The following is a 26103-nucleotide window of genomic DNA, read 5'->3' on the forward strand; positions in this document are numbered from 1 at the left end:
CTTCCCTGGACCCTTCAGGGCTGCAGAAGAGAGGGGGCACCCTAGCAGAGTGTCATGGGCACTCCACTCACTGTGAGGTCTTGGGCAAAGCATCAGCCTCGATATCCTCATCGGCAGAGCGGGGATGCTTCTCCCGGGGTGGGTGTGAGACTGAAAGGAGATCGTGGGTGGCCAGCCCCGCCCGCAGGGCCTGCACTCTGGGGACTCAGTAGGTGAGGGCGCTGTGAGGTGCTCCATGCTCACAGCACGGCCGTGAGCGTCCTGCTGTTAACGAGGCTTCGGAGCTGGTGTGGGGACTCCAGGCCCGGGCCTTGGCTTCTGCTTGGGACAGCCACAGGGTTTCCTGAGGGCTCATGAGGGAGCTGGGCCAGAGGAATGTTCTACACACGTCAGGCCCTGGAAAAACAAACACAGAGATGGGCCTTGTGCCCTCTTTCCAGGCGAGGGTGCCTGCACACACGGAGCTCTGTTTGTTTGCTTTTTGACAAAAGCGTGTGGATTTGTATCAGCGTCCCCAGGGGACTGGGCCTGGGGCAGGGCAGGGTAGGGCCCATGAGAGAAAGTGTGTGTCTATGTGTGTGTGTGTGTGTGTGTGTGTGTGCACGCGCACGCACGCGCGCATATGTTGGGGTAGGGAGCAGGCCTGTGTGAGAGGGACCCTGTAGCGTGTTGGTCTGTGTCTGTGTCTCCGTGTGGTTGTGTGGGGACAGGTCTGAGGCCTGCCTTCCACCCTCCCGCCCATACCTTCCTTTCAGCAAGGCAAGCCTCTCACTGCTCTGTCTCTCTCTTTTTGCTCTCCTCCGTTTCTTTAACCTGGCAACTCTCCGTGGCAGCACCAAGGTATGGCCGTCTCTCTCTGCTTCCCCCTCCCCGCGAGGTCCAGCAGGGCTGACTCACCTTGAGGTTTGGGGGGCAGTTCCCGTGGGCGTGTCTGACGGGGACATAGGCATCACCTCCAAACGTCCCCTCCCCATGACATCCCCTGCAGTCGCTGCAGGCCAGAAGGCCCCGAGAAATCGGAGCCACTAGATGTGTTCAAAAAGGGCGCCTTAGGGACTTCAAGTAGCAGCTGGAGTCCCCAAGCAAGGTCTTGTGGAGGCCCCTACAGAGAGCTCAGAATTCAGTTAGAGCCAGAGGGTCCCTGCCCTGGGTCAGACCCTGGGGCCTGAGATGAATCAGAAGGGAGCCTCTCCTGAGGAAAACTCACCACTGAACAGACCCAGCAGCGCAGGTGGACAGCGCTGCCCGTGGCAGCTCGGGAGGTGGCAGTGGGAAGAAGACTCGAGGAGAGGTTGGAGAGGAGGTGACGAGGGCTGGGCGGTGGGTGTGCAGGGGCAGGAGGAGGGGTGAGGACTCAAGCAGGGCCCAAGTCACAGAGGGCCATCAGTGCCCGGACGTGGGCTGTATCCAAGGACACCAGGGAGCCAAAGGGGGTTAGAAGGTGAGAGCATGGCCAGGCCTGTGAGAAAGGCCCTCTGGCTGTGAGTGTGAGGGGAGGTTGGAGGCGCAGAGAGCAGGGTGGGGTCTGGACAGGAACTAGGGGAGGCGGTGGGCATGGATTCGTTCTAGAGGAGGGATGGGGCTCTGAGGGGAAGGGACGCAAAGGGCACAGATGGAGGCACAGCCTCCCCAGGGCTGTGTCTGAGATCCAGTTCCCTCTGGTCTCCCGTGATTGTTGGGTCAAGGACCTGTGATTCTGGACCCACGGCAAGTTTTGGTCAGTGGCTCCCAGCCCGGGCCCTGCCGTGGTGCAGCTCGGCTCCATGTTTGCGCCCGCCTTGCCCTGTGCTGTCCGCCCGCCCATCTCCCTGCCCTCCTCCTCCTCCTCCTCTCCAAGGCAGCGCCTCACTTTACTCGTTGTCTACTTGCTGCTTCTCTGCAGCCATGAGCCCCAAAGGGTATATTTTCTCAGAGCTAGTGTTAGAGCTGAAAGAAAGAATCCTTAGAACTCAGTTGGCCCCATTATGCAGAGGAGAAACGTGAGACTCAGAGAGGGGAGGCAACTTACCTGAGGTCCCAGCATGAGGGTAGAATGGAGACACAAACCCCCTCCTTCACCGCCAGGCCAGGCACCTTCCCCGCACCCATCGGCAGGCCTGGCTGAGTCAGACCCCTCCTGGCCCAGGACACGGAGGGAGGGACAGGGTGTGAGCCTGCAGCCGCCCCTTGCCCAGTCGTCCTCCCCGCTGCAGGCCACGCAGCGGTACCTTGGGCCTGGCAGGTGGACCCTCACTCACCCCACCTCTGCCCTCTGATGTTACAGAAGCCGTACGCCTGCCAGATCCCTGGCTGCTCCAAGCGCTACACAGACCCCAGCTCCCTCCGCAAGCACGTGAAGGCCCATTCAGCCAAAGAGCAGCAGGTGCGTAAGAAGGTAAGAGGGCTCCGTTCCAGGCCCGTCTCTGCAGATGCCCCCACCTGGCCTCCCGGCCTCCCGTCCAGCATCAAGGCAGGTACAAGGCACACTGCTCGCGTGCGTTCAGCCTTCCACACCCAAGGGTGCCGCTGTCCCTTGCCCTCCATCTGCCTCCCACCAGCCCAAGTGTCCAGACAGTCCCTGACTTACGATGGTTTGACTTATGATGGTTCAACTTACAATTGTTCAACTTTGGTACGATGGTATTTTTACAAATTCAGTAAAAACCATACTTCGAATTTTGAATTTTGATCGTTTTCCAGGCCTGCGATGTGCAGTAGATCCTCTCTCGTGATGCTGGGCAGCGGCAGTGGCCGCAGCTCCCAGTCAGCTGCACGATCACGAGGGTGAACAGCTGATACGCTAACAGCCATTCTGTTCCCAGACCTCCGTTCTGTTTTTCACTTTCAGGACAGTATCCAATATGTTACATGAGCTATTCAACACTTTATTATAAGATAGGCTTTGTGTGCGTGTAAGTGCTCTTAGCACATTGAAGGTAGGTGAGGCTAAGCTATGGTGTTTGGTAGGTTAGGTGTATTAAATGCATTTTTGACTTGTGATATTTTCAACTTACAATGGGTTATTGGGGACATAGTCCCATTATAAGTTGAGGAAGATCTGTACTTCCTCACCCTCAGCCAGCGGGCATCTATCCACCCACAGACTGTCCACCAGCTCCTCTCTCATCCATCTGCCCACTGGCCATGGCTTGTTTATAAATATTTGATGTCAAGCATCAAGGATGCAAAAATACAAAACCATGGTCCCCACCTTCAATGGGGACCTGGCAGTGAGAGACAGACATAAAGAGATATGACAAAGACTGCAATAGACGTGTGCAGAGAACAGGGCACAGAGAAGGGGCTTTAGCCCGTCAGGGTGGGAATGAGAGGGTCGTGGAAGAAGTGACATGGGGCCAGGGGTGGGGCAGTGGTGTGCGCTCTGGCCAGCCTGCGGGCTCACCGCTACTAGCGCCATGGCCTCGGTCACGCACGCGTCTTAGCGCCTTTGTTCTTCATGTCCTCAGCTGTCAGATGGGGCAAAGAGGGCTTGCTTTAAAGTGTTGTCATGAGGATTAAATGAGTAAATCTATGTCAAGAGTTTTGAGCAGTACTTGGCCAAAGTAAAAGTTCAGAACAGAAGTCGGTGGGTGTTGTCATTAAGTCTTGAAGAAGGAGTAAGCATTGGGCCGGTGAAGATGGTGCGCAAGAGAGCAACTGAAGCTGAAATCACTATGTGAGGACCAGTGGGCCCCCTACCTGTCTCGGAGCTGAGCAGCAAGCCACATGGAGGGGAGGCGGTGGGGACAGGGCGACAGGACAGCCCAAAGCCCTGCAGAGGAGTCTGGGCTGTCCTGAGGACAGGGGGTGCCATCAAGGGGTTATAAGCAAAAAAGGGACCTGTCACCCTGAAAGATGGCTCTGGGGCCTAGTGGAGAATGAATGGGTCGAGGTGGTTGGAGGGAAATTCAAGGCAGGGAGGCCACTGCTGGGGAGCAGGGGAGACAGTGGGGGCTGACCTGGGGCAAGGTGGGAGGGGATTGGGTTTGGCGACTGCTTGGCTAGGCAGTGGGGGAGCTGGCAGAAGGAGCATCAGTGTCAGACGTTTGGGGGCAGGATGGACGGATGGGTGGTGGTCCCCTTCACCAGGAAAGAGAATCTAAGAAAGAAGCAGGTTTGCAGAAGAAAGCAGCAGGTTCTGTTTTGGACAGGCGGTGTGTGAGCCGCTGGGTTTAACCCACATCTCCTGAGGACCACTGGGGCCACAGGTGCTTGAGTGCCAGGGAGGGTATGGGGGGGGGGAGAGAAACACCAGGGGCCAATCTGGGGACATGAGCATGACAGAGGAGGACAGAGGGGGAAGAGCCCATTGATTTGTTCGGCAAGATTTATGGAGCAGCTCCTGTCCTCCAGGCACTGTTCTCAGAACTGTGGATACGGCATGAATAAAACAGAGAAAGGCCTAGAGGCTGGAGAAATAGACTGTTGTAGTCTGTGGGATGGGTGTATACAGAGATGGGGTGCTAGAAGCAAGCAGGCCTCAGTGGCAAAGACAATGAGGAGGGAACAGGCAGGCTTGGGAGCCCCTGGAAGCAGTAGAGCAGAGAAGGGACATGTTCACAGCATGGGCCACGAGCTCGCCATGAACACACGTTCACCCTGAGAAAGGAGAGACGAGCCTGATGCTTCACAGACTGTATCTCAGCTAGTCCTCACTATAACCCTCACTATAACTAGGAAGTGGGCAATTTTCCCCCCATTTTAGAGATGTGGAAACTGAGGCTCAGAGAGGTAACAAATCTGCCCAGAGTTGTTCAGTGTGGGAGTGACAGTGCCAGACCCATCTGCTTCCAGGGCCAAGCTCTCTCCAGTGCTCTCAGGTTGAGGGGCTTGGGCAGGGACAGGGAATGGCCCAGGCTCCACACCAGGGGGGGGCTTCCGTCCCAAGCGGACTGGTGCCCGAGGACCAGAATCCTGCCCTGGTTTTCCCAGGCCCTGTGCTTGGCTTGCACTGAGCCCCAGGGACCTGGGGCCGCAGATCTGCAAACTTCCCAACAATAAGCATCCATTAAAAGCCATCGGGGATGATGTATCTTTCTGGGTAAAGCGACCCTTGTATTATGACAGCTCTTTGGCAGCCCTGCTGCGTTTCAGAGAGAATTAGAAATGCTTTTCTTCCTTAATTCTCCTCTCCCGCTGCTCCTAATCCGATCGACATTGCGGTCTGTAAGAACATGCCTTGGCCCTCTTTTGCCAGAAACTTAACTTACATGGAAAACAGCTGCTGGGTCAGGGAGCCGAGAGCCCATCGGGAGGCTGGGCATGCCTTCCCCAAGCCTGGGTGCTGGCCCAGCTGGCCTGAGAGGGTAGAAAAACCCTCAGGGCTGACTCCCAGCTGCTGTGTGACATGCGACAAGGCTCTTGCCTTCTCTGGGTCGGTTTCGTCCCAGATAAAATGAGGGTTTGGACAAGTCAATCTTCAGGACTCTGATGGTCAGCTTTGGGATTTCCCTGGGAGAAGGGGCCCTCCCATCCTGGTGCATGCCAGCCCCCCCATTGCCCGAGGGCCCCAACCAGCCCCTCCCTGTGCCCATCTGGCCCCATCTGGAGACGTGAAGATGGTCTGAGGTGTCGAGCTCAAGTCTGTCTTTAGGGACAGCTGAGGGCGGTTGGCCAAAGACTTGCCCGCCCAAGTGTACTCTTAGCCAACACCCTCAAGGCCAGGTATCGACCCAGCGAGCCCACTGTCATGTGAGCCTGGGGGACTCCGCCAGTGGAGCCAGCCAGCCCTTGACACAGCACCTTCAACAAGCGTTCATGCCCATCCTCTCATCCTCCTCACAGCAGCCTGGCCTGAGGGGTATTGTTGCTTATTATGGGCAGGGGAGGGGAGGGCCAGAGAGGAGACACTTAACCCCACGCCCCCTGTATCTTACTCCATGGCATCGGTCACCCCGGCAGCAGCCCGGAGAATGGGCCTCACAGAGCTCCAGCTACCTGGGAGGCCCCAGCTGCTGCAGTTTGATGCCCTCTCGGCGTCTGTGCCGAGGCCACCCCTCCTGCGAGCGCTCCCAGCCAGAGACAGAGCCTGGCAGGCCCTGTGGGGATGTGAGGCCAGACCCCTTCCTGGGAGACTTGGACCCCCCTGACTCCCAGCAGACTTTGGCTCCCTGAGGACTCCCTGGTCCCTAGGCTCCCAGTCGAGGAAGCTTCCTCTGCCTCCCTCCTTCCCTTGGTCTGACGGCTCTCCCAGCCTGCCCAGCTCTCCCTGTTTTCTCTCACACAGGCACTCTCCCTATTAAAACCCTTGCATGTTCAATCTTCCCTTAGCATCTGCTTCTCAGCCCTGAACTAACACAACCTTCGCTGTGTACATAATTAGCTCCATTTGACAGATGAGCAAACTGAGGTACAGTGAGGGAGGGGTCGTGCCCTGGGGCCACTGTCCTTCCTGCCCTGTCCCCTAAAGCGAGGGTTGCCGGTGGGCAGGTGGTCTCGCGCTCACACCCTCTCTCTCTCTGCTCACTCCCCAGCTGCACATGTGCCCTGATGCCGAGGCCGATGTCCTGACCGAGTGTCTGGCCCTACAGCAGCTCCACGCATCCACACAGCTGGCTGCCAGCAACGGGAAGGGTGGCCGCACCCTGAGCCAGGAGCTGCTCCCAGGTACGCAAGCAGGGAGGCAGGGCTAGGCGCACAGCCCGGAGGGGCCCCTTCCTGTACCCAGCCCTCCAGGAGGACGGCCAGGCTCTGTGGGCAGCGGGGGCCACGTGGGCATGACCTGCTGGAGGGCACCCACTCCTTGGGGCTTACTGACTCTGCAGCTTATCTGACCAGGCGTATGTTCCTTCACACTCCTCTGTGGCTCCCCATTGCCCGTGGGATGAAGCCCAGGCTCCTCCCAGCTGGGCCTCCCAGGCCTCACGGGGCCTAGGCACTCCTGGCCGCCTCCTGCCCCAACCTTGGCACGTTGGACGCAGTTCCCGAACACCCCATGCTCCCTCTTGCCTCTGAACCACTGTACACACCTTGCCAGCCTCCACACCCCTCCCCTTCACGAAGGCAGCTCCTGCACTTCCTTCAGGACCTGCCTCAGGGCTCAGGCCTGGACCCCAACTTAAAGTCCCATGTACTCCCCACCACGACTCCTTGCTTCAGAGGAGAAAACCGAGGCTCTGAGAGGGTGGGCAGCTTGGCCATAATCAGTTCCAGCTCATCATAAGATAGGGCCCGCCAAACCCCTGGAACCCTGCAGCCTATCCAGCCGGACACTCAGAGCCTCTGGTCCAGCCGAGGCAGCCTGTGTGTCCCTCCCAGCTGCCGCGGGCCATGGAGCAGGTCTCAGGCCCTGGCAGGAATTCCTGGATGCTTGGGAATCCAGCCCAGAAAAGGGCAGTGTGGCCTGTGGATTCCAGCTGATAATGCTTGTGCTCTACCCCCTCCCCACCCCCCAAAGAAACCACAGTATCAGAGCAGAAAGCTTTTCCCACCCTTCGGGATTTCTTGAATTACCCCAACCATTTTAAACATTTTTTATTTTCTAGTTTTTAAAAATTCTCCCCCCTCAGCCTTAGAGTTGCAGCAAATTTAAAACTGTGTCAAAGCGCTTCACCAAACAACCTCGGGAAGAGAAGGTGTTTCCTCTTTCTCTAGGTAGCCCTTCACAGGGTCTGTGCTCATACAGGTCCACAAAGGTGAGGACACCCCAGGAGGATGGGTCCATGGAGGAGGGACCACATCCACCTCCCTCCAGCTAGGGGGCCCATCTGCCATGGCTGTTTCTCATAGGGTCAGAGTTGCTAAAATAGGGACCCTAGTAGAGAAGAGACCCTAGGGATGACCTAGTCTAGGGATAAAGGTTTGCATCTCAAGTGCCAGCTGCCTGTGGCTGGAGCTGTGTGTTGAGAAGGATTCTGAGGCTCAGCAGGAAAGAGGGCTGGGACTGATTAATAATGGCTACCCTGGGGCCGAGGTCCTGCAGCCGCATCATTTTTACCCTGGGAGGACTCAGGTCTGGGCAGGAAAAGGACTGACCCAAGGTCATCCAGAAAAGTCAGCAACAGATCCAATTTGGAAGCCTGTTCTCCCAGATGCTATCCCAGGGCTTGTCCCAGCAAGAGCAGTCGGAACCAGCAACAACCATCTCTTGAGCACCTGCTTGGGCTGGTCACTTTACAAACATCATCTCATCCAGTCACCAGTGAGCCCATGCTGCAGATGAGAAGTGAAGTCACTGAGGCAGCATCGTGGACGGGAAGGGCACTGGGGTGATACCAAGCCTGCCCAGGCCTGCTCCGACAGTGAGTGAGGGGTGTCTCCCCTGCCTTGAGCCTCAGTTCCCCGCCCCGTCCCACACCTGCCGTGGCAACAAATGGGACTGTGGATGTGATCCCTTGTATGAACCCATGTGACTGAGAATTTTATCATTATCTTTTGTGTCTCATGGTGAAGGAGAAGAGTAACTATTTACTCATCCATCTCCTAATAATGCAACAGCCAACATTTATTGAATATGTGCTGCCAGGAGCCGTTCTAGGGCCTATACATATGTGTGTTAACTAACATAATCCTCACATCAGTCTCAGAAAGTACATGCTAGTATGCTCTTTCTTTTCCAGATGAGGCAACTGAGGCCTTGAGAGCTTAAGTAACTTTTTGCTGAGGTTCCACAACCAGTAAATGGCAGAGGCCAATTTCAGCCCAGGCCATCTGGCTGCAGCCTGTGCCCTTAACCAAACCATCTGCTGCCTCCCTGCTGCCAATGCTACATCTCGCCATACTGAGCATCTACTGTGTGCCAGGCTCTGTTCTAGTCCCTGTCCTTGAGCTGCTTCCAGCACAGTGGGGAGAAAAGGACCAGCCAGAAAAACCCAGGAGTCCTGGGTCCCCCTGGGATTCGACCGTCAGGTTCTTCTACAGACCCTACAGCAGATGCCTGAGGCACGGTTGGGAACAGATGTTGGGGCCAGAGGTTAAGTGCTCACGGCTGATGATTGATGATGCTGATTTACAGCCTGCAGTGGTATGTTCTGGGGAGAGAACGGGCAGGCCCCATGGTGTCCCCGCTCCTGCTGTTCCTCACGATACAGTGGTTCCCTCCTTCCCACACGCTGTCTGTCCACATGTTCAACATGCCTGGTCCGCATACTCAGCCGCCTACCGTGTGTTCATCCTCAGGGGGCTGTACAGAGAGGGACCTGGACCAGGCAGGGCAAAGGCAGGGGGAATGGGACAGATTCGATGAGTGTGGACAGAAGAGTCCAGAACAGAGGGGTGAGGTTAGGGAGGGGCTGGTGAGGGCGGCCTCAAATCTTCATTTGTCTGACTATGGGAAGCTCCCTCTAGCTTGTCTCTCATCAGGGAGGACCAGCTCTCTTTACAGGAAACCCTCAGGAGCTTACCCGGCAGGCCTCCCTCAGCTGACCCTGGTAACGTGATGGGCAGTGAGGACATGAGAAGCATGAGGTCAGCATGGCTGAGGGAGAGGGAGCAGGATTTATCAGGATTCTAGGCCTTCCCAGCTGTCAGACTCCCAGATTGGTTCAAGATGGCAGGTGAGGAGGTGCCGTAGAGAGCGGTGAGCGGAGCAGGCCGTGGGCAGCACTGAGCCAGGCCCCATCCGCAGAAACCCCCTCCTGTGCCTTCCTGACCAAGCTGGGAGGGATGTGTGGCCGAAGGAGACGGCCGATGGATGTTGCCCGTGGGAACAGAGGTCCCCGAGATGGAGCGGGAGGGACTGGGGCTGAGAGGCGGAGGCTCCCAGGAGCCCATTCAGAGCCTGGGTCTCACAGCCAGCCCACAGTGAAGCCTGGACCAGAGGGCCCTAGCCAGACATCCAGGCTGCAGCCTGAGCTGGAGCCCCAGGCCATTTCCTTGGGAAATAGGAGGCCTGATTAGCTGCCCATTGCATGACTTTTGACAAATCACCGAAGTTCTTAAGACTTAGTTTCTTCATCTTTAAATGAGATCATATTATCTGCCCGATTGACAGTTGTTGAGATGCTTAAACTTGATAGTGTGGAAAAAGAGCTTGATGTATAGTATATTCTTAATTAACTGTTGTTAATAATAGATTAGAATTTCACCTAATGTAACCCTTCCATAGGATGTCTGTTGCTCCAACTCCTGGCCAGGGATTGCAAACTGTTTGGTCTACAACCTGTGTGGTGCCACAGTCCCCTACCGTAAACCCTGCCGGTTCATTTACTTTGCTCCCTGCCGTGCCACCTAAGGCGTTGAGCTTGCAATCCCTACCATAGCCCTGCTCAGTTCCTGGTAGTAGTTCCCTGACTTGCAGGCCTGGGATGGGCTAGCCTTAGAACCACCTAAGAAGGTAAAAGTTCCTCCTTTACTGCATCCATGAAAGGAGTGTGGTGTATTCTCAGATGGTCCTCATGAGGTGCTGAGAACATTGGGTCTGGATCCACGATGACCAGAGTGATGTTCGAAACGTAGCAGCTGACAGAGTGGACGCTGCATCAGTGCAGCTCGGGGCACAATCCCCCAGGTCCACAGAGTCCTCCCAGGGCATCAACTTGATGAACTGATTTCTGGGAAAATGATGTCAATTTCTATTAATGTTCAAATAAACATGGCCAGATTAAAGAAGGGGTGCAAAATTGGCCTCATTTTTTTTTTCAGATGAAATAGGGAACGTCAAAACTTGCAGCCTTTGCTGTGACCTTCTCAGACTCTAGTCCCAGAGTTGGGATTCATTCTCCCCTCTAATTGGGGTTCCTTGGTGAAGGCATTTGGGAAGCAGTGGCCTCAGTAACTACTCTCAGACCCTCAGTTGGGACCCTGGACTGACTAGTGTCCCCCATTTGATTCATTAGCCCACCTGTCTTCTTAACAAGGGTAAGACCCTTGAGAGTAAAAGGTGATAAAAGGTGGTACCAGCCTGCAGGTGTCTGCTAGAGGTGTAGAATCTGAGACTAGAGCATGGCTGACACCTCTTCTCGGTCGGGACCCTTGTGCAGTGTACAGCCTACACAGCCATCTGTGGTATCCCTCCTCCCAAGTCTCCCAGGCCAGCCTGCCATCCAGCTACATAGCCATCCTCTCTCTAGAACCCCTCACAGCAGACATCCCGGCGCTGCTTGCACACCTCTGGGGTTGGGTAGTTAATTTCCTCCAAAGGCAGCCTGTGACCCTACAGCAGCTCTGCCTATTAGAAGGAACGGCCAGGCCTGGAGCTAGAGTCTGCTTCTCTCAAACATCTCTTCATTCCAGGGTCTCTGTCTACTGGGGCTACACAGAGCAAGCCCCTTCTTTCCCAGAACAGCCCCAGAGGTTTGAGGCAGCCTGCTCCATTCAACACCCCTCTGCCCCAGTAAACACACACGCACACACACAGCCCGACCACCCCATGCCTCTGACAGCCCCTGTCAGTCCACCCCTGCTCTCAGCACAGGCCTCAGCCCCGCACACAGCCCTTCAGCTACAGCATGAACAGAGCAGAGTGGGGCCATCGTCTCCCCCGTTTGGGCCCCTAACCTTCTATGAATACAACCTCGCTGGTTTCCCTTCTTGTCTTTCTCTCTCCGCAGGCGCACGGCTTCTGGGGCATCCGCAGCCATCTCTGGGGAGTGGCCGAAGCCCAGTGATATTTGTTTGCTTTCCTGCAGGCGTGTATCCCGGCTCCATCACCCCCCATAATGGGCTCGCATCAAGCATCCTGCCCCCTATGCACGATGTCCCTTCCAGGCACCACCCACTGGACGCCACCACCAGTTCCCACCATCATCTGTCCCCTCTGCCCACGGCTGAGAGCACCAGGGATGGGTATGTACAGCAAGCCAGTCCTCCTCCGGGACAGCAGGTGGGCACCTGCACGGGCAGCAGGTGAGGGCAGGCGTCCCACCCACTAAATGGTTGTTACTAATAATGAAAAGAGCCAGCGTTTATGCAGCACCTACATGTACTGCGCTCTGTACCAAATACTAGCCGTGCACGATTTCATCAGTGCCTCACGGTAACCCTACCAGGTGGACGATATCAGTTTGGGGCTTCTCAGTGCCTCACCTCGTGCCCCTTCCACCCCCTGGGGGGCGGCCCTGGGAAGATGCTGCATCCCCACCTGACCCTGCATTCTGGGCTTCCACAGCCAGGCCTCCTTGGGAGCCTCACCCTGACTTCTCTTTGGCTGGCACCGTGTATCTGGTGAGCAGACTGCCCACCGCCCACTCCAGAGAGGCCCGCCTGGTCTCGTCCCCACTTCCGGCCGATGCAGCTGTGACCATTGGCCGGCCCGCCAGGGCTGTCCAGAAGCCCTTACTGCAGGATCACTGCAGGGAGGAGGCCTCTTTCTGCATTCAGGGTGGTTCCCATTGTGGCCATTTAATTGGCTGGAAACAAGGAATGTGCTAATTGCTGGCCCCTAATGCTTCAGAAATCTGTTTTCCTTGCAAATGGGCAGAGGGAAGTTTCACAGCCCTACCGCCTGCCCTCCCTGCCACTTTTGCTTGATCAAAACTTGTCCCCCAAGTTTGACTTGATCAGACTTGTCCCCCAAGGCCTGGTCCCATCACCTTCCTCCTCCCCTGCCCTTTCTTCTCAAGGCTGCAGCTGTGGCCTGCCTGTGCGTGGGGCCATCAGCCTGAGTTCATTACCAAATTCGCTGTCCAGGGCTCCTCTTGCTACTCACTCATCCGTTCATTCAGTGTCCAGCTATTGAGCCCCTGATGAGGGCAGGGCCCTGGGCCTGGTGCTGAGGCCACTGATGCCCCCAGCCAGCCCTGGTGAAGCTCCCTGTGATAGACCTACAGGGATTGATGATGCGGGGCAAGTGCCCTCAGGGAAGAAAGCAGAAGGGGCTGTGGAAACCCAGAGAAGAACCCAGTGTGGTGGGGGAGGATGTCAGGGAAGGCTTCCTGGAGGTGGTGTTAAGCCGGGCCTCCAAGGTTAAGTAGGAGCTGGCCGAGTAGAGAGGTTGGGAGGAAGGAGCAGCCAGAGCATGGGCAGGTGTGGTGAGAGCTTGGTGTGTTCTGAGAAGCCTGAACCTTCGTGTGGGGTGATAGGCTCAGGAGAGCGGTCACCAGGGCCAGATCATGGGGCCTGTGTCAGGGCTCTGTCTGAAGGGTGTTGAGCAGTGAGCAGGTCAGGTTTGGGGATGAGAAGGCACAGCCTGCACTGTGGGGCTGGACTGCAGCGTCCAAGGTGGGTGGATGGCAGCCTGAGCCAGCACCTGTGGGAGGGAGGAGGAACGCTCAGAAGGCATGAGTGCCATGGAATGAGCAGGACTTGAGGACACTCTGGCTGGGTGGGGAGAGAAGGGCTGGTCAGAGATGAACCCCTGGGTGAGCAGGGAAGACTGGCTATGAGTAGGGGAAGAGCCACAAAGAGGCAGCATGATGGAGTGCAAAGGGGGACCCAGAAAACCAAGCCCTCCCCAAGCCTCAGTTTCCTCTTCTGTAAAATGGGCATTAAAATACCCTCCTCTAGGAAGGTGGTGAGGATCAGCTACACATGCCTGACAATGTATGTGTCACCCGGTACAGGTTCCTTGGACACTACCCCCCTGTCCCCCACCCACTGGCTCAGGCCACCTGTTCACCCACAGCCAGCCCCAAAACATCGCCAACCAAAGAAAAATAAACCAGAGGCCTTTCCCCTCTCAGGCCTGTGCACTCTGCTCCTCCTCATTCATCACCTGCCTGCCGCCTGCATAAGTGCCCATCAAGAATTCCTGCAGCGAGAGGCAGAGTGATGACAGGACGGAGACAGGACCCCAGGCCCGCTCGGCCACCCGTGCCTGCAGGAGCAACGGGCAAGCCAGCCCCACCAACCAGGTGCCCAGGCTCCCATGGGCTGCCCGAGAGAAGGGTCCTCACGCCTGACACCAGGCCCAGGCCCAGCTTGAATGGGTTTCTTTTTTCAGCCCCTGAGAAGAGGCGAGGAAGGGGGGAAGGCCTTCAGCCTCCCCTTCCTGCCAAAGTCAACATGGAAGGCCACTCGCAGCTCCCTGGTGGTTTGCTGGGACGTTAAATAGCTTGACAGAATTATCTGATTCACTCAAAAATATGCTAAGAGGGCCTGACTTCATGACCAAATTTGTTTACCCTGGCTAAGAGAAGACTCTCAATAGGGTGTTTTTTTCTCCCCGGCCCTGTACGAGGTATGAAGCCCTAGTCTGCCAGGCCAGTGAGGTTTTATATTAATTTTTATAGGTTCCAATTGAAGCAAAAATATTTGATTTAGGGATCATTTGCATGACTCAGAAGAGGAGCTCCAGATGATCTTTTTTCCTTTTAAAGAGTTCAGGTAGAGCAGTATAACCTCAGCCTTCACGTCTGCTGAGGGGAGAGTCGTGTTCTGTTTAATTTCACTGGCTGTGAAGGTGGCAAATGGGAATTTATGGCAGGTTTGAGACAGGAGAAACAAACTTTGAAAATGCATGTTTTTTCCCCTTCGGATCTGGTTCTCCTTAAGTCTGCAGTGCCGTTAATCTCTGGATTTTGTAGCTGAGTGATTCAGAAGCCCATTTGTTAGTATTTATCAGCTGTTTGCTATGTGCCAGGCCCGGTGCTGAGCAGGGAGTAACTGAGAGGACCAGGCCTGGCCCTCCCCGCAGGGGCTCCCAGGGGAGGGGACCGACAGGAAGTCGCGGAAGAACTGGGCTGTGGGTGCCAGGATGGGGTGGGCATAAGACAGGAGGGTACCACTCAGCAGGCTGGAAGGAGGAAGACCCACCCTCCTGGCCACACCTGGACCCAGCCTCAGCTGAGAAAACTGGTTATGAGGACCCATGGCTTGTGCACAGCCCTACACAGTTTATAGAGCACAGTTGTAGACCCACTTGATGGCCCTGTGAGACAGGTCTAAAAATATACATGTTGATGATAATGACAATTAATTCATGGAGTCACGATGAGGATCAGTTCATCAGCTTACGGAGGCTGACGTGTACCTCCAGGGCCTTAGATGCTGGGCCTGGGGACCAGGGACCTGGCGTGGAAGCCCCTTTCTGCTGTCTTCAGCATACTCACACAGTGGTGGGGGTCCCAGACATGGGAATGATGACAGTGCAGTGTCATCACAGGGGCAGTGACAGCAGGATGCTCAAGTTAGAGCACATGGGGACCCTGCAGAGCTACAGACGTGAAGCCCACCAACCTCTCCCCAAATCTTTCCTTGTTTTGAGATAGTCCTGCTCCCCTCAGAGAGAGGCACTGATCTGTCTGTTCACACCTCTTCATGTGTTGGAGGGTGGGCAGGGGTAACATGCCTAGCCTGAAAAGGTCACCTGGAGCTTCACCTGGAGCTGTGACATTGAGTTCATAGAGTATTCTAACGTGAATGGTCCAACATAACCATTAATGCAAACAAGAAAATAAAGACTCTGAGCCCTCACACTCGTCCTCTTTCTGCAGTGCACATAAATGCTTCATAGGCTGTGAGCCTTCAGCCAAGTCCCCCTGACCCCAGGGTCATTTGGGTTCCTGTGAGCGGACCTCAGAGGCTTAGGAAGGCGGCAAGAGGAAGGAACCTGGTGTACAGTGACATGAAGCCTAGTTACACAGCCCACTGGGGCTCAGCTGGGTTCAGGGTGGCTGCATAGCTCTCAACCGCTGCAGGCTCGTTTCAGAAGGTGAGCTTCCAGAGAGTACGGGCTGAGGCCCGCACCCCTTCAGGCTGCGTACGAAGGGAGGTGGTGAGTCCCCCATCACAGGATGTGTGCAAGTGGAGGAGAGATGGCCAGAGATGGAGATAGAAGGTCCCTCAAAGTACACCATGCAGAGGACTAGAGACCAATTTGGACATCAGACCTAAGTGCTAGTTTTCCTTCCTTTCACCTTGATGATGATGCTGATGATTCACGGTGTGGCTAAGAATGTATCTGACATCATACTGGGTGCTTCGTCTACATTGCTTTATTTAATTTTATCCTCACCATAACCCATGGGGTCAGTGCTGTGTGGCTGGGACTAACTTGGGCAACCTCTCTGAGCCTTGGTTTTCTGATTTGTGAACATCTCTCACAGGGTCTGGAGCGAGGCAGAGGTTCAATGGGTGAATGGTGACTGTTAGTGCCTTGGGATGTTATCCTGCTGAGAAACTGCCCCGACTTTCAGTGGGGCTGTTCCTGGACTCATCCTGCTGGTGACCAGAGCGGTTTGCACAGAGTTAGGGTGTGGGGATCCAGCAGGGGTGGCTGGTATTTAACCCTGGGTAAAGAGTTGCAGTGGAGTTGCGAGGTGGAGAACACAGCAACCCTGTGAGGAAACCAAGGCTCAGAGACATTAAGCATTTTGCCCAAAGTCACATGGGCAGTGAGAGCAGATGGAGTTTTAAACAGTTTTGTGGACTCCAGAGGTTGTGGTTATAACCAGTGGTCTTGACTATCAGTCCTAAATACCAAATAGAAGCTTTTCTTTAGCGGTTCCTTTGGACTCTAAAGCTTACAGGATTTAAAATTTTAATTCCGGTTTGAACATAATCAGAAATAAAAGCTTCCTCTTCTAACTGCACTGTTGTAAGTTAGAGCAGGTCAGTGAGTGAGCTCACCGTTGCTGAAGGGGAACAAGAAGTGGCAGGCACGCCTGTGGCGCCCACATGCCCCAGAGCCCATCCTGCTAAGGGCTGTCTCTTCTCTCCAGGTTGGGACCCGGCCTCCTCTCGCCCATGGTTAGCCCACTGAAGGGGCTTGCGCCACCGCCACTGCCACCATCCTCCCAGAGCCATTCTCCAGGGGGCCAGTCCTTCCCCACGCTCCCCAGCAAGCCACCCTACCCGCCCTTCCAGAGCCCTCCGCCCCAGCCTCTGCCCAGCCCGCAAGGTAAGCTCTGGCCAGGGGGCCCTCTCCATATGTACCCACCGATTCCACTCAGGCTGCCCAAGAGGCAGGAGACACTGGCCTGGGGGTGGCAGGTGGGTACTCAGAATGATGGCGGGCACTGAGGGCCACACTGGGAAAAGCCGGGAGGCAGGGCTGAGTAAGAGTTTGTTCCATCGACCAGACATCAAAGGGAACAGCGTTCCCTTTGATGGCTGGGGGTGGGACTGGCCTGCTGCTTGGAGGAGCAGTGAGTGATGGGGTATCTCGGAGCGGAAGTCGGGGGAGGGCCCACAGTCCCTTCCCCCCAAGCACTGTCGTCGGGCACAGCCACGTGAGACCACCTCGCCCAACCCCATGCAGGGCAGGACCCCCCGCGCCTCCTCCACCCTGGGGCTCTCTTCACTCATTCACACCCCCCATGCCCACAGGACAGTGTGGGGGGCTGAGCACTGCAGTGGGGGACCGTCCCCTCCCTCCCTGGGCATTTTCCCTCTGAATGCAGCCCCCGCTGACTCCCCCTGCAGGCTACCAGGGCAGTTTCCACTCCATCCAGAATTGCTTCCCTTATGGTGACTGCTACCGGTCAGCCGAGCAGGCCGCCAGTGGGGACGGACTGGCCGGGGAGGCCCACGGTTTCAACCCCCTGCGGCCCAATGGCTACCATGGCCTCAGTGCACCTTTACCTGCCACAGGTAAGCCCTGCCTGCATGCCTCCTTTCCATTCCTGTGCCGCGTGCTTCGTGCATATTGTCCCACAGCCTTGGGACAGCCCTATGAGGTAGGATCATCCCCACTTTACAGAGGTGGAGCTAAAGGCGCAGGGAGGTCCCAGGACCCCACAGAGTGGGGATTTGCACGCTGCCTGACCCCAGCCTCAGTGTTCCTTCCGCACTCTCACACAGAGAAGAATCAGACTAGGAGCTCCCTGTCTAACTGATGCTTCCTTTTAAATATTTATTGAGCACCTACTGTGTGCCAGGCACAGTTGTAAACCCTGAGAATACAGCAGGGAATGAGACAAGTACTGATCCCCATTTAACACATGAGGGAACCGAGGCCCACAGAGGCCACACTGTAGGAAGAGACAGAGCCTAGAGGTTGTGCTTGTTCCTTATGCTGCATCTGTGTCCCCCTCAGGGCCCTGGGCCTTCCTCGAGTAATGCCCCCAGCTGGGGTGGAGAACCCAGTGAGAGGGGAGGGCTGTGCACGGCCCGAGTGGAGGTCTCAGACCCCAGGGCCAGGCCTGGTCAGAGCGGGGGCATCAGATGGGTGGTACCGGAAGTCCCCAAGCCAAGCCCACCCCAGATCAGCCTCAGGGCTCAGATCTAGCTGGAAGCTGCAAGGCCTGGGCAGGATGGTGGGGCCCCAGACAAAGGGGAGCCTGAGACCCTTCCCAGAGGCCCCTTGGGCAGCTCTGGGTGTGTGCGGCTGGGGGTGGAGGGATAAGGACCAGGGACAAGCACCAAGGCCACAGCCGAGCACACACAAACCTGTGGGTCACCTGCGTGTGGACCCGTGTTCCTGCTCACACACATGCTCCGGGTCTGTGCGTGTCTTCTTTCTACACGTGTTTGTGGGGCACGTCTGTGTGGCCATGTGCATGCATGTGCATGCAGGGCCAGCACGGTGGGTTCCCGGCAGTGTGAGCCCCCCACGTGTGTAAGGAGCTCGGTGGCACGTGTGTTTGTGTCTGCAGACATGTGCTCCACATCGTGCTTGTGCTGATGTTCATGCCGTGTCTGTGCACACATGTGTCCTCCTCCTGTGATTCCCCTCTGTGTGTGTACACGTGTGTGTGCATGGTTGTGTATTAGCATGTTTGGGCCATTTCATATGAGCATGCTTGTGTGCAGGTGTGTGCCTGTGTGTTCGGGTATGGTGTACATACTTCTGTGAGTGGACATGTGTCACACGCATGCACGAGAGGCAGATGTGAACCTGACCACAGGTCTGCGGGGGGCGGGGGGGCGTGTTCCGTGATTGCTTGCACGTGGGTTGGTGCGTGATTAGGCACCCGCCGCCACCGTCTCCAGCGCTGCCAGCTCTCACCACCCCATCCTCCCCCTGGCCCCATCCAGCTCTAGGCGGGATTTTCTTGGTTTAGCAGCAAGCCCTGAAATAAATAGCTCTGAGGGGGGGGCGAGAGGCAGCTTCCATGCCCCCACACCTGGGTAGGGGGTTCTTTTGGCCTCCCCTCTCCCTTTCTGTCTGGGTGGCAGCCCAGCATCTAGTGCCCTTGCCCATACCTCCTCTGCCAAGCTGAGAGCAGACTCACAGGATTGAATCCGGACCAACAAGGTAGGGCCATGGGGCCTCAGGATTAGTTTGGTCAGATCCCATTGCACAGACAGGAAGACTGAGACCCATCTGTCTCAGGTTATACAAATTCATGACAGCAGCTCAGGGACAGAGTCCTTAGGTCAGGGACTGGATAAGACGACCTTTCTAGGCTCCTTCTAGGTTTCAGGCCCCCACCCCAGAGACAGTGTGTCCAATGGAAGAGCCAGGTGTCTCAGAGCCAGATGGACCTGGGTTCAAATCCCAGCTCCCCTGCTTACTATGACCTGGGGCAAGGAGCTTGCCTTCTCTGAGCCTGTCTTCTCACCTGTAAAATGGGATAATGAATCCCACCTCATAGGATTGTTGTGAAGCTTAAGTGAGACAAGATTTAAATGAGCTTTTGGTAAACGCCCAATGAGTGCTGGCCCCCTTCTTTGGGTTTCTTGTGTCTGCTGGGTCAGAGGAACCTGAAAGGGTGGCGGTGGGCGGGGGTCCTTCTGCCAGGAGAAAACCAGCCCTTGAGGGCTAGAGCTGTGATGTTCCCACCTCGACCTCCCCTTCCTCCCCACATTCCGCCCCACAGTCCAGCACTGGGTGATGGACTGCCCCACGCCAGCCCTTGCCTCTCTCCCCAACTGCCCTGGGCCCCTTGGAGGTACAAGGCCTAAGGAGCCTCCTCCCAAGCCCCCTCCCCGCCCACCAGCTCCCCCATCTGGAAGAGCAGAGGGCTCAGAGCACCCTGCTGAGGGGACACCGTGACGAGGGAGCCTGGGCAGGAGGGTGGGGTCTGGGAGCTGGGAAAAGATGACAAGGCATGGCCCTTGAGTTCTCCAGTCTGGACCCTGTCCCCCTACACCCACAGGCTACGAGGCCCTGGCCGAGGCCCCATGCCCCACAGTGCTGCCACCGCAGCCATCAGAAGACGTCGTGTCCAGCGGCCCCGAGGACTGCGGCTTCTTCCCCAACGGGGCCTTTGACCACTGCCTGAGTCACATCCCCTCCATCTACACAGACACCTGAAGGAACGCCGCCCACACCTGCCTGACCTCCACCGCAGACGCTCCCTTGCCCGCCCCGCCGTCTGTTCCCACCTTCGGGGCACGCGGCCCGAGCAGCCGGGCCACCGCTCCGCAGAGCGCGGGGTGCCTGGTCTGGGGCAGCTGCGCAGCACTGGCCGGGACTGAGCCTCCGAGCCTGAGCCAGGTGCTCAGAGGTGCCCGTCAGCATCTGTGACCTGTGGCATCCCTTGACTGTGTCTTCCTTTTGTTTCCCCCATGGTTTCGAAATCACAGACCTCGTGTATATAACATGTACAGAACTTGTTTTCCATTCCCCTGCCAGTTTTATATTTTTGGTTTTACAAGAAAAACATTAAAAACTGGAAATGAGACTTGGGGGCCCGGTTCTGCTTTGCGATTCAGCCTAGAGGCCGAGACCAGGAGAGCAGTGGAGGCGTGTGTAAGAGAGCCGAGGTGCGGAGCCCAGCTCGGTCCCTGGGTTCCCTCGGCAGGGACGGGGGCCCGCATCACAGGGCCGCCACCACGTGCTGTGGGCCTTACAGACACCGGCACTGGTCCCCGGACACCAATGAAAGGCAGGCTCACCCCCGCTGGCAGTCAAGCAGACCAAGGCTGGGACTGAAATTGGAATCCCTATATGAACCAGACCTTTGCTCTCTGCACTGACTCCTCAGCTGGTGGGAAAACGTGCTTCAATTCTGGCACTGGCTTTGGGTAAACAGGGGAAGCCAGGGGAGGGCAGAGCAGGCCTTCCAGGGACAGAGCCCGAACAGCCTCCAGCGGGCAAGGGGCAGAGGCAGGGCCACTACAGGCGGGCGGGGGTGCAGAGAACATCCTTTTCACATAGAGCCCCACCCACCCTGAGTGGCCCAGGAGGGAGGGAAGAGGAGGCCAGTTCGGAGGGCACCAAGGCTCCCACAAGGCGGCCACCCTCCCACAGCCCAGGCCCATGCAGGTGCCCTGAACAGTGTCCTGTCTCACCATGTCATCCTGAAGGTCAGCTTGTAAAAACAAATCCTCAGGGAAAATTCCTGCCTCATTACTGCTGAAGTGAAATGAAGCAAGGGAGGTCATGTTTACTGAGCACCTACTCTGTGCAGGGCTCTCCTCCCACTGCCCCCCACCCCGGCTCTGGGAAACAGCCCTGTGGAGGGTCTTTCTATCCCCATTTAGGTGAGAGGAGCGACCAGGATTCAAAGCCAGGTCAAAGGGACACCTCTTCGTACTGCGTGGCTGCGTTAGGCAAAGCAAGATGGAAAGATCCAGCAACCCCTTCTTTATAAAGAGAGGAAACTAGGATTCAGAGAGGCCACCCAGCCAAGTGGCGACAGAACCTGTGACGTGTGCCTGGCTTCCCCGCCCCCCACCATAATCTACGGGGGGTCTGTGAGTGCCGCTCTGTGCTGGCCTGCGTGTGCTTCCTGGGTCAGCTCCCCGACGCCCATTCACCCCAGGTAGACGCTTTGCCTGCCCTGTGTCCAGGGCCAACCTATCTCTGGGGCTCCCTTCGTGCTGGCTCCCAGCTGGCTGCGGCCAATGAGGAGCCCAGTATGGCAGGGAGAGCAAGAAGGAGGGTCCCCGGCAGGCTATATCTTCCATTGAAGGTCAAGGGCCCTCTCACATGGCCCCCAGCCTACCTGTTCAGGCAGGGGCTGGCACTGGAATTGCTCCCACTCTTAGGGAAGTCAGCACACTGCACTGTCTCTTGCTTGCCTGACACCCGGCTCACAGCCTTGTGTGTAGTCCCTTCATTGAACCTTCCTCAACTGCCCAAGACTGAGAGGGCCATCTGCTTCTTGCCAGAGCCAGACTGACAGTTCCTCCCATTTTACAGATGCAGAAACTGAGGGACGGTGAAGTTAAGTCACTTGCCCTCACAGCACAGCCAGCAGATGGTGAGCTGGGATCCAAACCTAGGCCTCGGGCTCCACAACGCATGCTCTCACCCAGTGCACCTCTGACCCCTTGAAGACTCGGGGTGACCTGGCTCCCACCTCCTCTCCCAGCTCCAGCCTCCCGGAGCAGGCCAGTTCCTCCCCAGTGACATCGGGAGGAACGGGCACGATGTCACTCAGCACATTGACATTATGGGATGGGGATCCAGGGCTCTTGACTCCCACCCAGGCTCCCCTCATCCCCTGGTCCCGTCCCCCACTGGTTTTATGGAACTAATTAGGTCGTGGTAGAATTCCTTTAACAGGGATGCTCAGGAATCAGTACTGCATGTCACTGTGAGCACTTAATCCACTCCAGATAAGCAGAATTAAGCTGTACAATGAGGACATATTTCTATTAATAATGAAAAGGGCTGAGTCGTGAGCAGGAGAACACACAGGGAGCTGGCAGTTGGATTCTATTTAATTTCAGAGAGCCAGAGAAAGGGAGGAAAGGAGACAAAGGCAGGAGAAGCAAAGGACAAAGAAAGAGAAAAGACAGACAAGTGAGCTGGGGAGCAGGCGGGTGCTGAGAGCCGGCACGCAGTAGGGCTCGGTAGGTCATAGCTTTCGTGAGCGACCATGAGCTAGAAATGTGATTGCTCCCCTCCCTGCTGGGGTCTCCTCAGAGCCTCCGCTCCTCCTCTTGGCATCCTCGGGGATCCTCTGCCCTGATGCCCCAAGCCCGCAGGGTGCCTCCAAGTCTAGGGGAGCACAGCAGCAGGCAGGGCCCTCTGGGAGACCGGACCTGAGCGCCTTCCCAGCCAGTGCTGTTTGTATCCCTTATTTAGAAAACACGGAGAACTGTGGCCCCTCCTGAGCTCTGACCCTGTGCCAGGGACTCCGCCGCAGGAGTCACGCCATCACAGGGGGCATGGGGGTTACTGCCCCTAATGAGGAGGTGTGCCCGCTGCCCACCCTCCCAAGGGAGGACCCGGGTCAGGTGGAGGGCGTGGTGTTTCTCACTTGGGGAGCCCATCCAGGGTGGCCAAGGCTGGGGGCCCTGCGGGGTCTGTAGGGCGGTGGAGCTGAGTCAGCCCGGGGGCCCTCAAGGAGGACCCAGAGTGCAGACACACAGGCCTGCAGAGACTGACCACGCTCCCCTTCCAGCGCAGCCGCTCCAGACAGCCCCGCAGCCCTAGCCTTTGTCCAGGCCAGGCTGAGACTGGCCTGCCTCCCCTAGGCCTGGTCTCTGTCTCCATCGGGGCCCTCTGTCCTCCATCTCCCTGTCTGTCCTCTGTCTCCCTGTCCATCTGTCCTCCATCTCCCTGTCTGTCCTCTGTCTCCATCTCCCTGTCCCTCTGTCCTCCGTCTCCCTGTCTGTCTTCTGTCTCCCTGGCCCTCTGTTCTCTGTCTGTCTCTGGCTCTCCTCCCTCCCGTTTCCCTCTCCCTGTCTCACCATTTCTCTGCAGTGCCCTTTTTCCCTCCCTCCTCCTCCAATTCTCTCCTTCCTCCCTTTCTCAGCTCCTCCCAGTTCATTCCTTTTGTTTCTCTTTTTCCTCCATTTTCTCTTTCCCTTTCTCTTTAAATTGCAAGGTCTGATCCTAGATAAGGAGGCTTCCTTCTCTCTCTCCCGACCCTCCCATGTGTGCTTCCTTCTTCCTCACTCCCGTCTGAGTCTCTGTGGTCCAGGGGCCGAGGGGGTCTTGCCCAAGGCCCCATTGAGCCTTGATGGCCAAGGAGCAGAGGAGGGCTGAGAGGCAAGCCTAAAGGAGGTTGGTGGGAGAGGTTTTGGGGGCAGCGGCCAGGTGGGTTTTTCCCCAGTAATATTTTATGCAGCATTTATATGTGTTTGGAGTGGGGATGGTAGAGGAGCATGGTGTCAACTCAGATCATCCTCTGTCGGAAGTGGAATCTCCCAGCCTTGTGCTTCGATACTTGTTTTCTTCTGTGGTTAAAAACCAGCCCCCAGCCAGTTGTTGTTTCAGTCTCCTGTCAAGTCGCGTGTCCCCGGCCGCGTTACCCACGCAGATGCCCCACAGTGGCAGTGATGGTGAGGGTTTCTCTTGTGACTTCAAAGCTTCTGGATTCCTCTGCCTGCAAGTCCCCCACACCCACATTCAGGCCTCTGCCCATGATTCCTGGTCCATCCATCCCGGCGCCGCCGGCAGCAGGCACAGAGCAGTGCGAGTTGCAGCCCATTTGGTTGAGTAGGAGGCAGCAGGACTCGGGTGGGCAGGAAGGACCGCCCCCTGGTGGTGGCGGCAACCCAGCCCACATCCCTTGGCCGGTCCCTCTGGCTGTCCCCGGGCCCCCGGCGCTTCTAGGCTGTTTCACCTCTGGCTCCCTGAGCCACCGCTGACCCCTGCTGTGCCACTGCTGCCCCAGCTGCCCTATTTCTGCCGCCGGGACCAGAGCCCATGACATTGATGCCCTCCTCAGCCTGAATTCCACCTGCCAGGGGTCTCTGGGGTGAATGGGTTTTAGGACCTCCCCTTTTGCCTTCATAGCCAGGCCCAGGGTTCCCCTTGATGCTGGGCACATACCTGGATCTGCCCTCCAGGGACTCCCCTGCCTCCCCATCCTCTGTTCCTGGTGGTCCTTTTGGTCCCCTGTGACCCAGACCATCAGGGCTGAGAGGGCCTGCTGAGGCCACCTGCCCCACCCTCCTCACTTCACAGATGGGGAAAGACCCAGAGAGACTCCATTTCTGCAACCGCTTCCAGCCTCCACCCACACTCCCTAATCCAGCCTAAAGGGCGTGGAGAATGGGGCTCCAGGCAAGGAAGCAGTCAGGAGGGATGCGCCAGGTTTATATCCGAGATGCCACCTCCTGCCCGCGCCCATGGAGGAACGGATTGGGGAAGCTCCCACTAGAATGTTTGCCCCGTGAGGGCAGGTCCTGACCTCAGGCTTCACCTTGAGTTGAAAGCACTTCTAGGACAGCGCCGGGCACACAGAGGTGCTCAACACCTGTTTGTTACATACATTGATGGAGCAGAGAGATGGGAGCAAGGAAACAAGGGCCCATCTGCACAGAACCTCGTGCACAGTATGGCCACAGCAAATACTTGTTAATTCACTGCCTGACCAACCCCTCATTTTCAAAATGAGGAGACAGGCCCAGAGGGGATGTGATGTGTCCAAAGTGACAGAGCAGGTCAGTGACCATCAGGGGAGAACCCTGGCCTCCTAGACCCAGCCTGTGCTCTGTCCACATACCCTGCCGGCCCACCAAAAAAGCTGCTGCAGCCCATGTTTTACGGCTCCTACGGCACTTGCACGACGTTGCTGTGACATGCTGCTAGGTAAGTGTGATGGCCCCATTTTACAGAGGAAAGAACTGAGGCTCAGAGAGGTGGCTTGCCTGAGGCTGCCAAGAGAGTCAGGGCAGACAGAGCTGGAATCCCAGTGCGGGTCCTGGGGGGCAACCAGAGGAGTTCTGGCACATGCCCCTCTGCGCCATCCAGAGGGGACCATTATGCTTTTACAAGTGCCAGTTTATATACTCTCCTGGGTCATCAACCCTGCCAGGGATTTATAAGTTTCTAAGTGATCGTGCCTCTGGGGGAAAATGCAAATGGAAAGTGAACCGGGCAGGAGTTGCCAGCCCTCATCAGCCCCAGGGCTGTGGAGCCAGAGCTCTTCTTTGATTTATTCCCAGGGGTCCCGGGGGCTGTGGTGCAGCCGGACCCTGCAGAAGGGCCACCAAGAGGCCAACGAAACAGCCCCTGTGCCAGGCTTCCACCAAGGACATGTGTCCTATCTGTGCAGGAGCCTGGGGGCTGCCTGAGCTCCCACGGGGCCAGGGCTTGGACTGGGGTCTGGTGGGTGATTTTAGGGCCTAGGAAGAACTGGAGCAGCCAGGTTTCAACGTAATTTGGGGAGGGGGGAGGTGCAGAGGGGATAGAAACAGGCTTCACCTTGAGTTGAAAGCACTGAAGCTGGAGGAGGGTCCACTCCACTATTCTCTGGGGGTTCGTTTTACTTCTCTGTACTTTTGGGTATGCTTGAAATTTTCCAGAAAAGAACTGATGTGGTCCTGGTGTGGCCAGGCTGGGATTTTTCTCGCTGGCTTGGCAGCCTGGATGGGTCCAGGAGGCAAGTCCAGGCTAGGCCCCTGCTGGGGGAGGGGCTGGAGCCTCAGTTCACCTTCACTGTATGACTGTCTTGTCACTGCAGGGACCGTGTTGGGGCCCTGTGTCCCCAGTGCCCAGTGCAGGACCTGGCCCAC

General features: G+C 56.9%; 1 protein-coding gene across 6 annotated transcripts in view; it reads left to right on the forward strand.

Annotated features, from left to right (window-relative positions):
• GLIS1 (GLIS family zinc finger 1) overlaps positions 1-20805 on the forward strand; it is a 226600-nt gene extending 205795 nt beyond the window's left edge. For 5 of the 6 annotated variants that reach the window (XM_082370803.1, XM_082370806.1, XM_082370804.1 and 2 more), the window contains 6 exons: positions 2264-2374; positions 6453-6585; positions 11547-11703; positions 16518-16696; positions 17221-17388; positions 19839-20804. In XM_082370803.1, the coding sequence (XP_082226929.1) occupies positions 2264-2374; positions 6453-6585; positions 11547-11703; positions 16518-16696; positions 17221-17388; positions 19839-19996 (906 nt within the window). In that variant the 3' untranslated portion in view covers positions 19997-20804. Of the gene's footprint in view, positions 1-2263; positions 2375-6452; positions 6586-11546; positions 11704-16517; positions 16697-17220; positions 17389-19838 lie in introns of all 6 variants that reach the window. The other variant, XM_082370805.1, reaches the window with a different exon arrangement.
• Positions 20806-26103: the final 5298 nt, after the last annotated feature.

The sequence above is a fragment of the Balaenoptera borealis genome (assembly GCF_965194805.1).
Source record: "Balaenoptera borealis genome assembly, chromosome: 1".
NCBI lineage: Eukaryota > Metazoa > Chordata > Mammalia > Artiodactyla > Balaenopteridae > Balaenoptera > Balaenoptera borealis.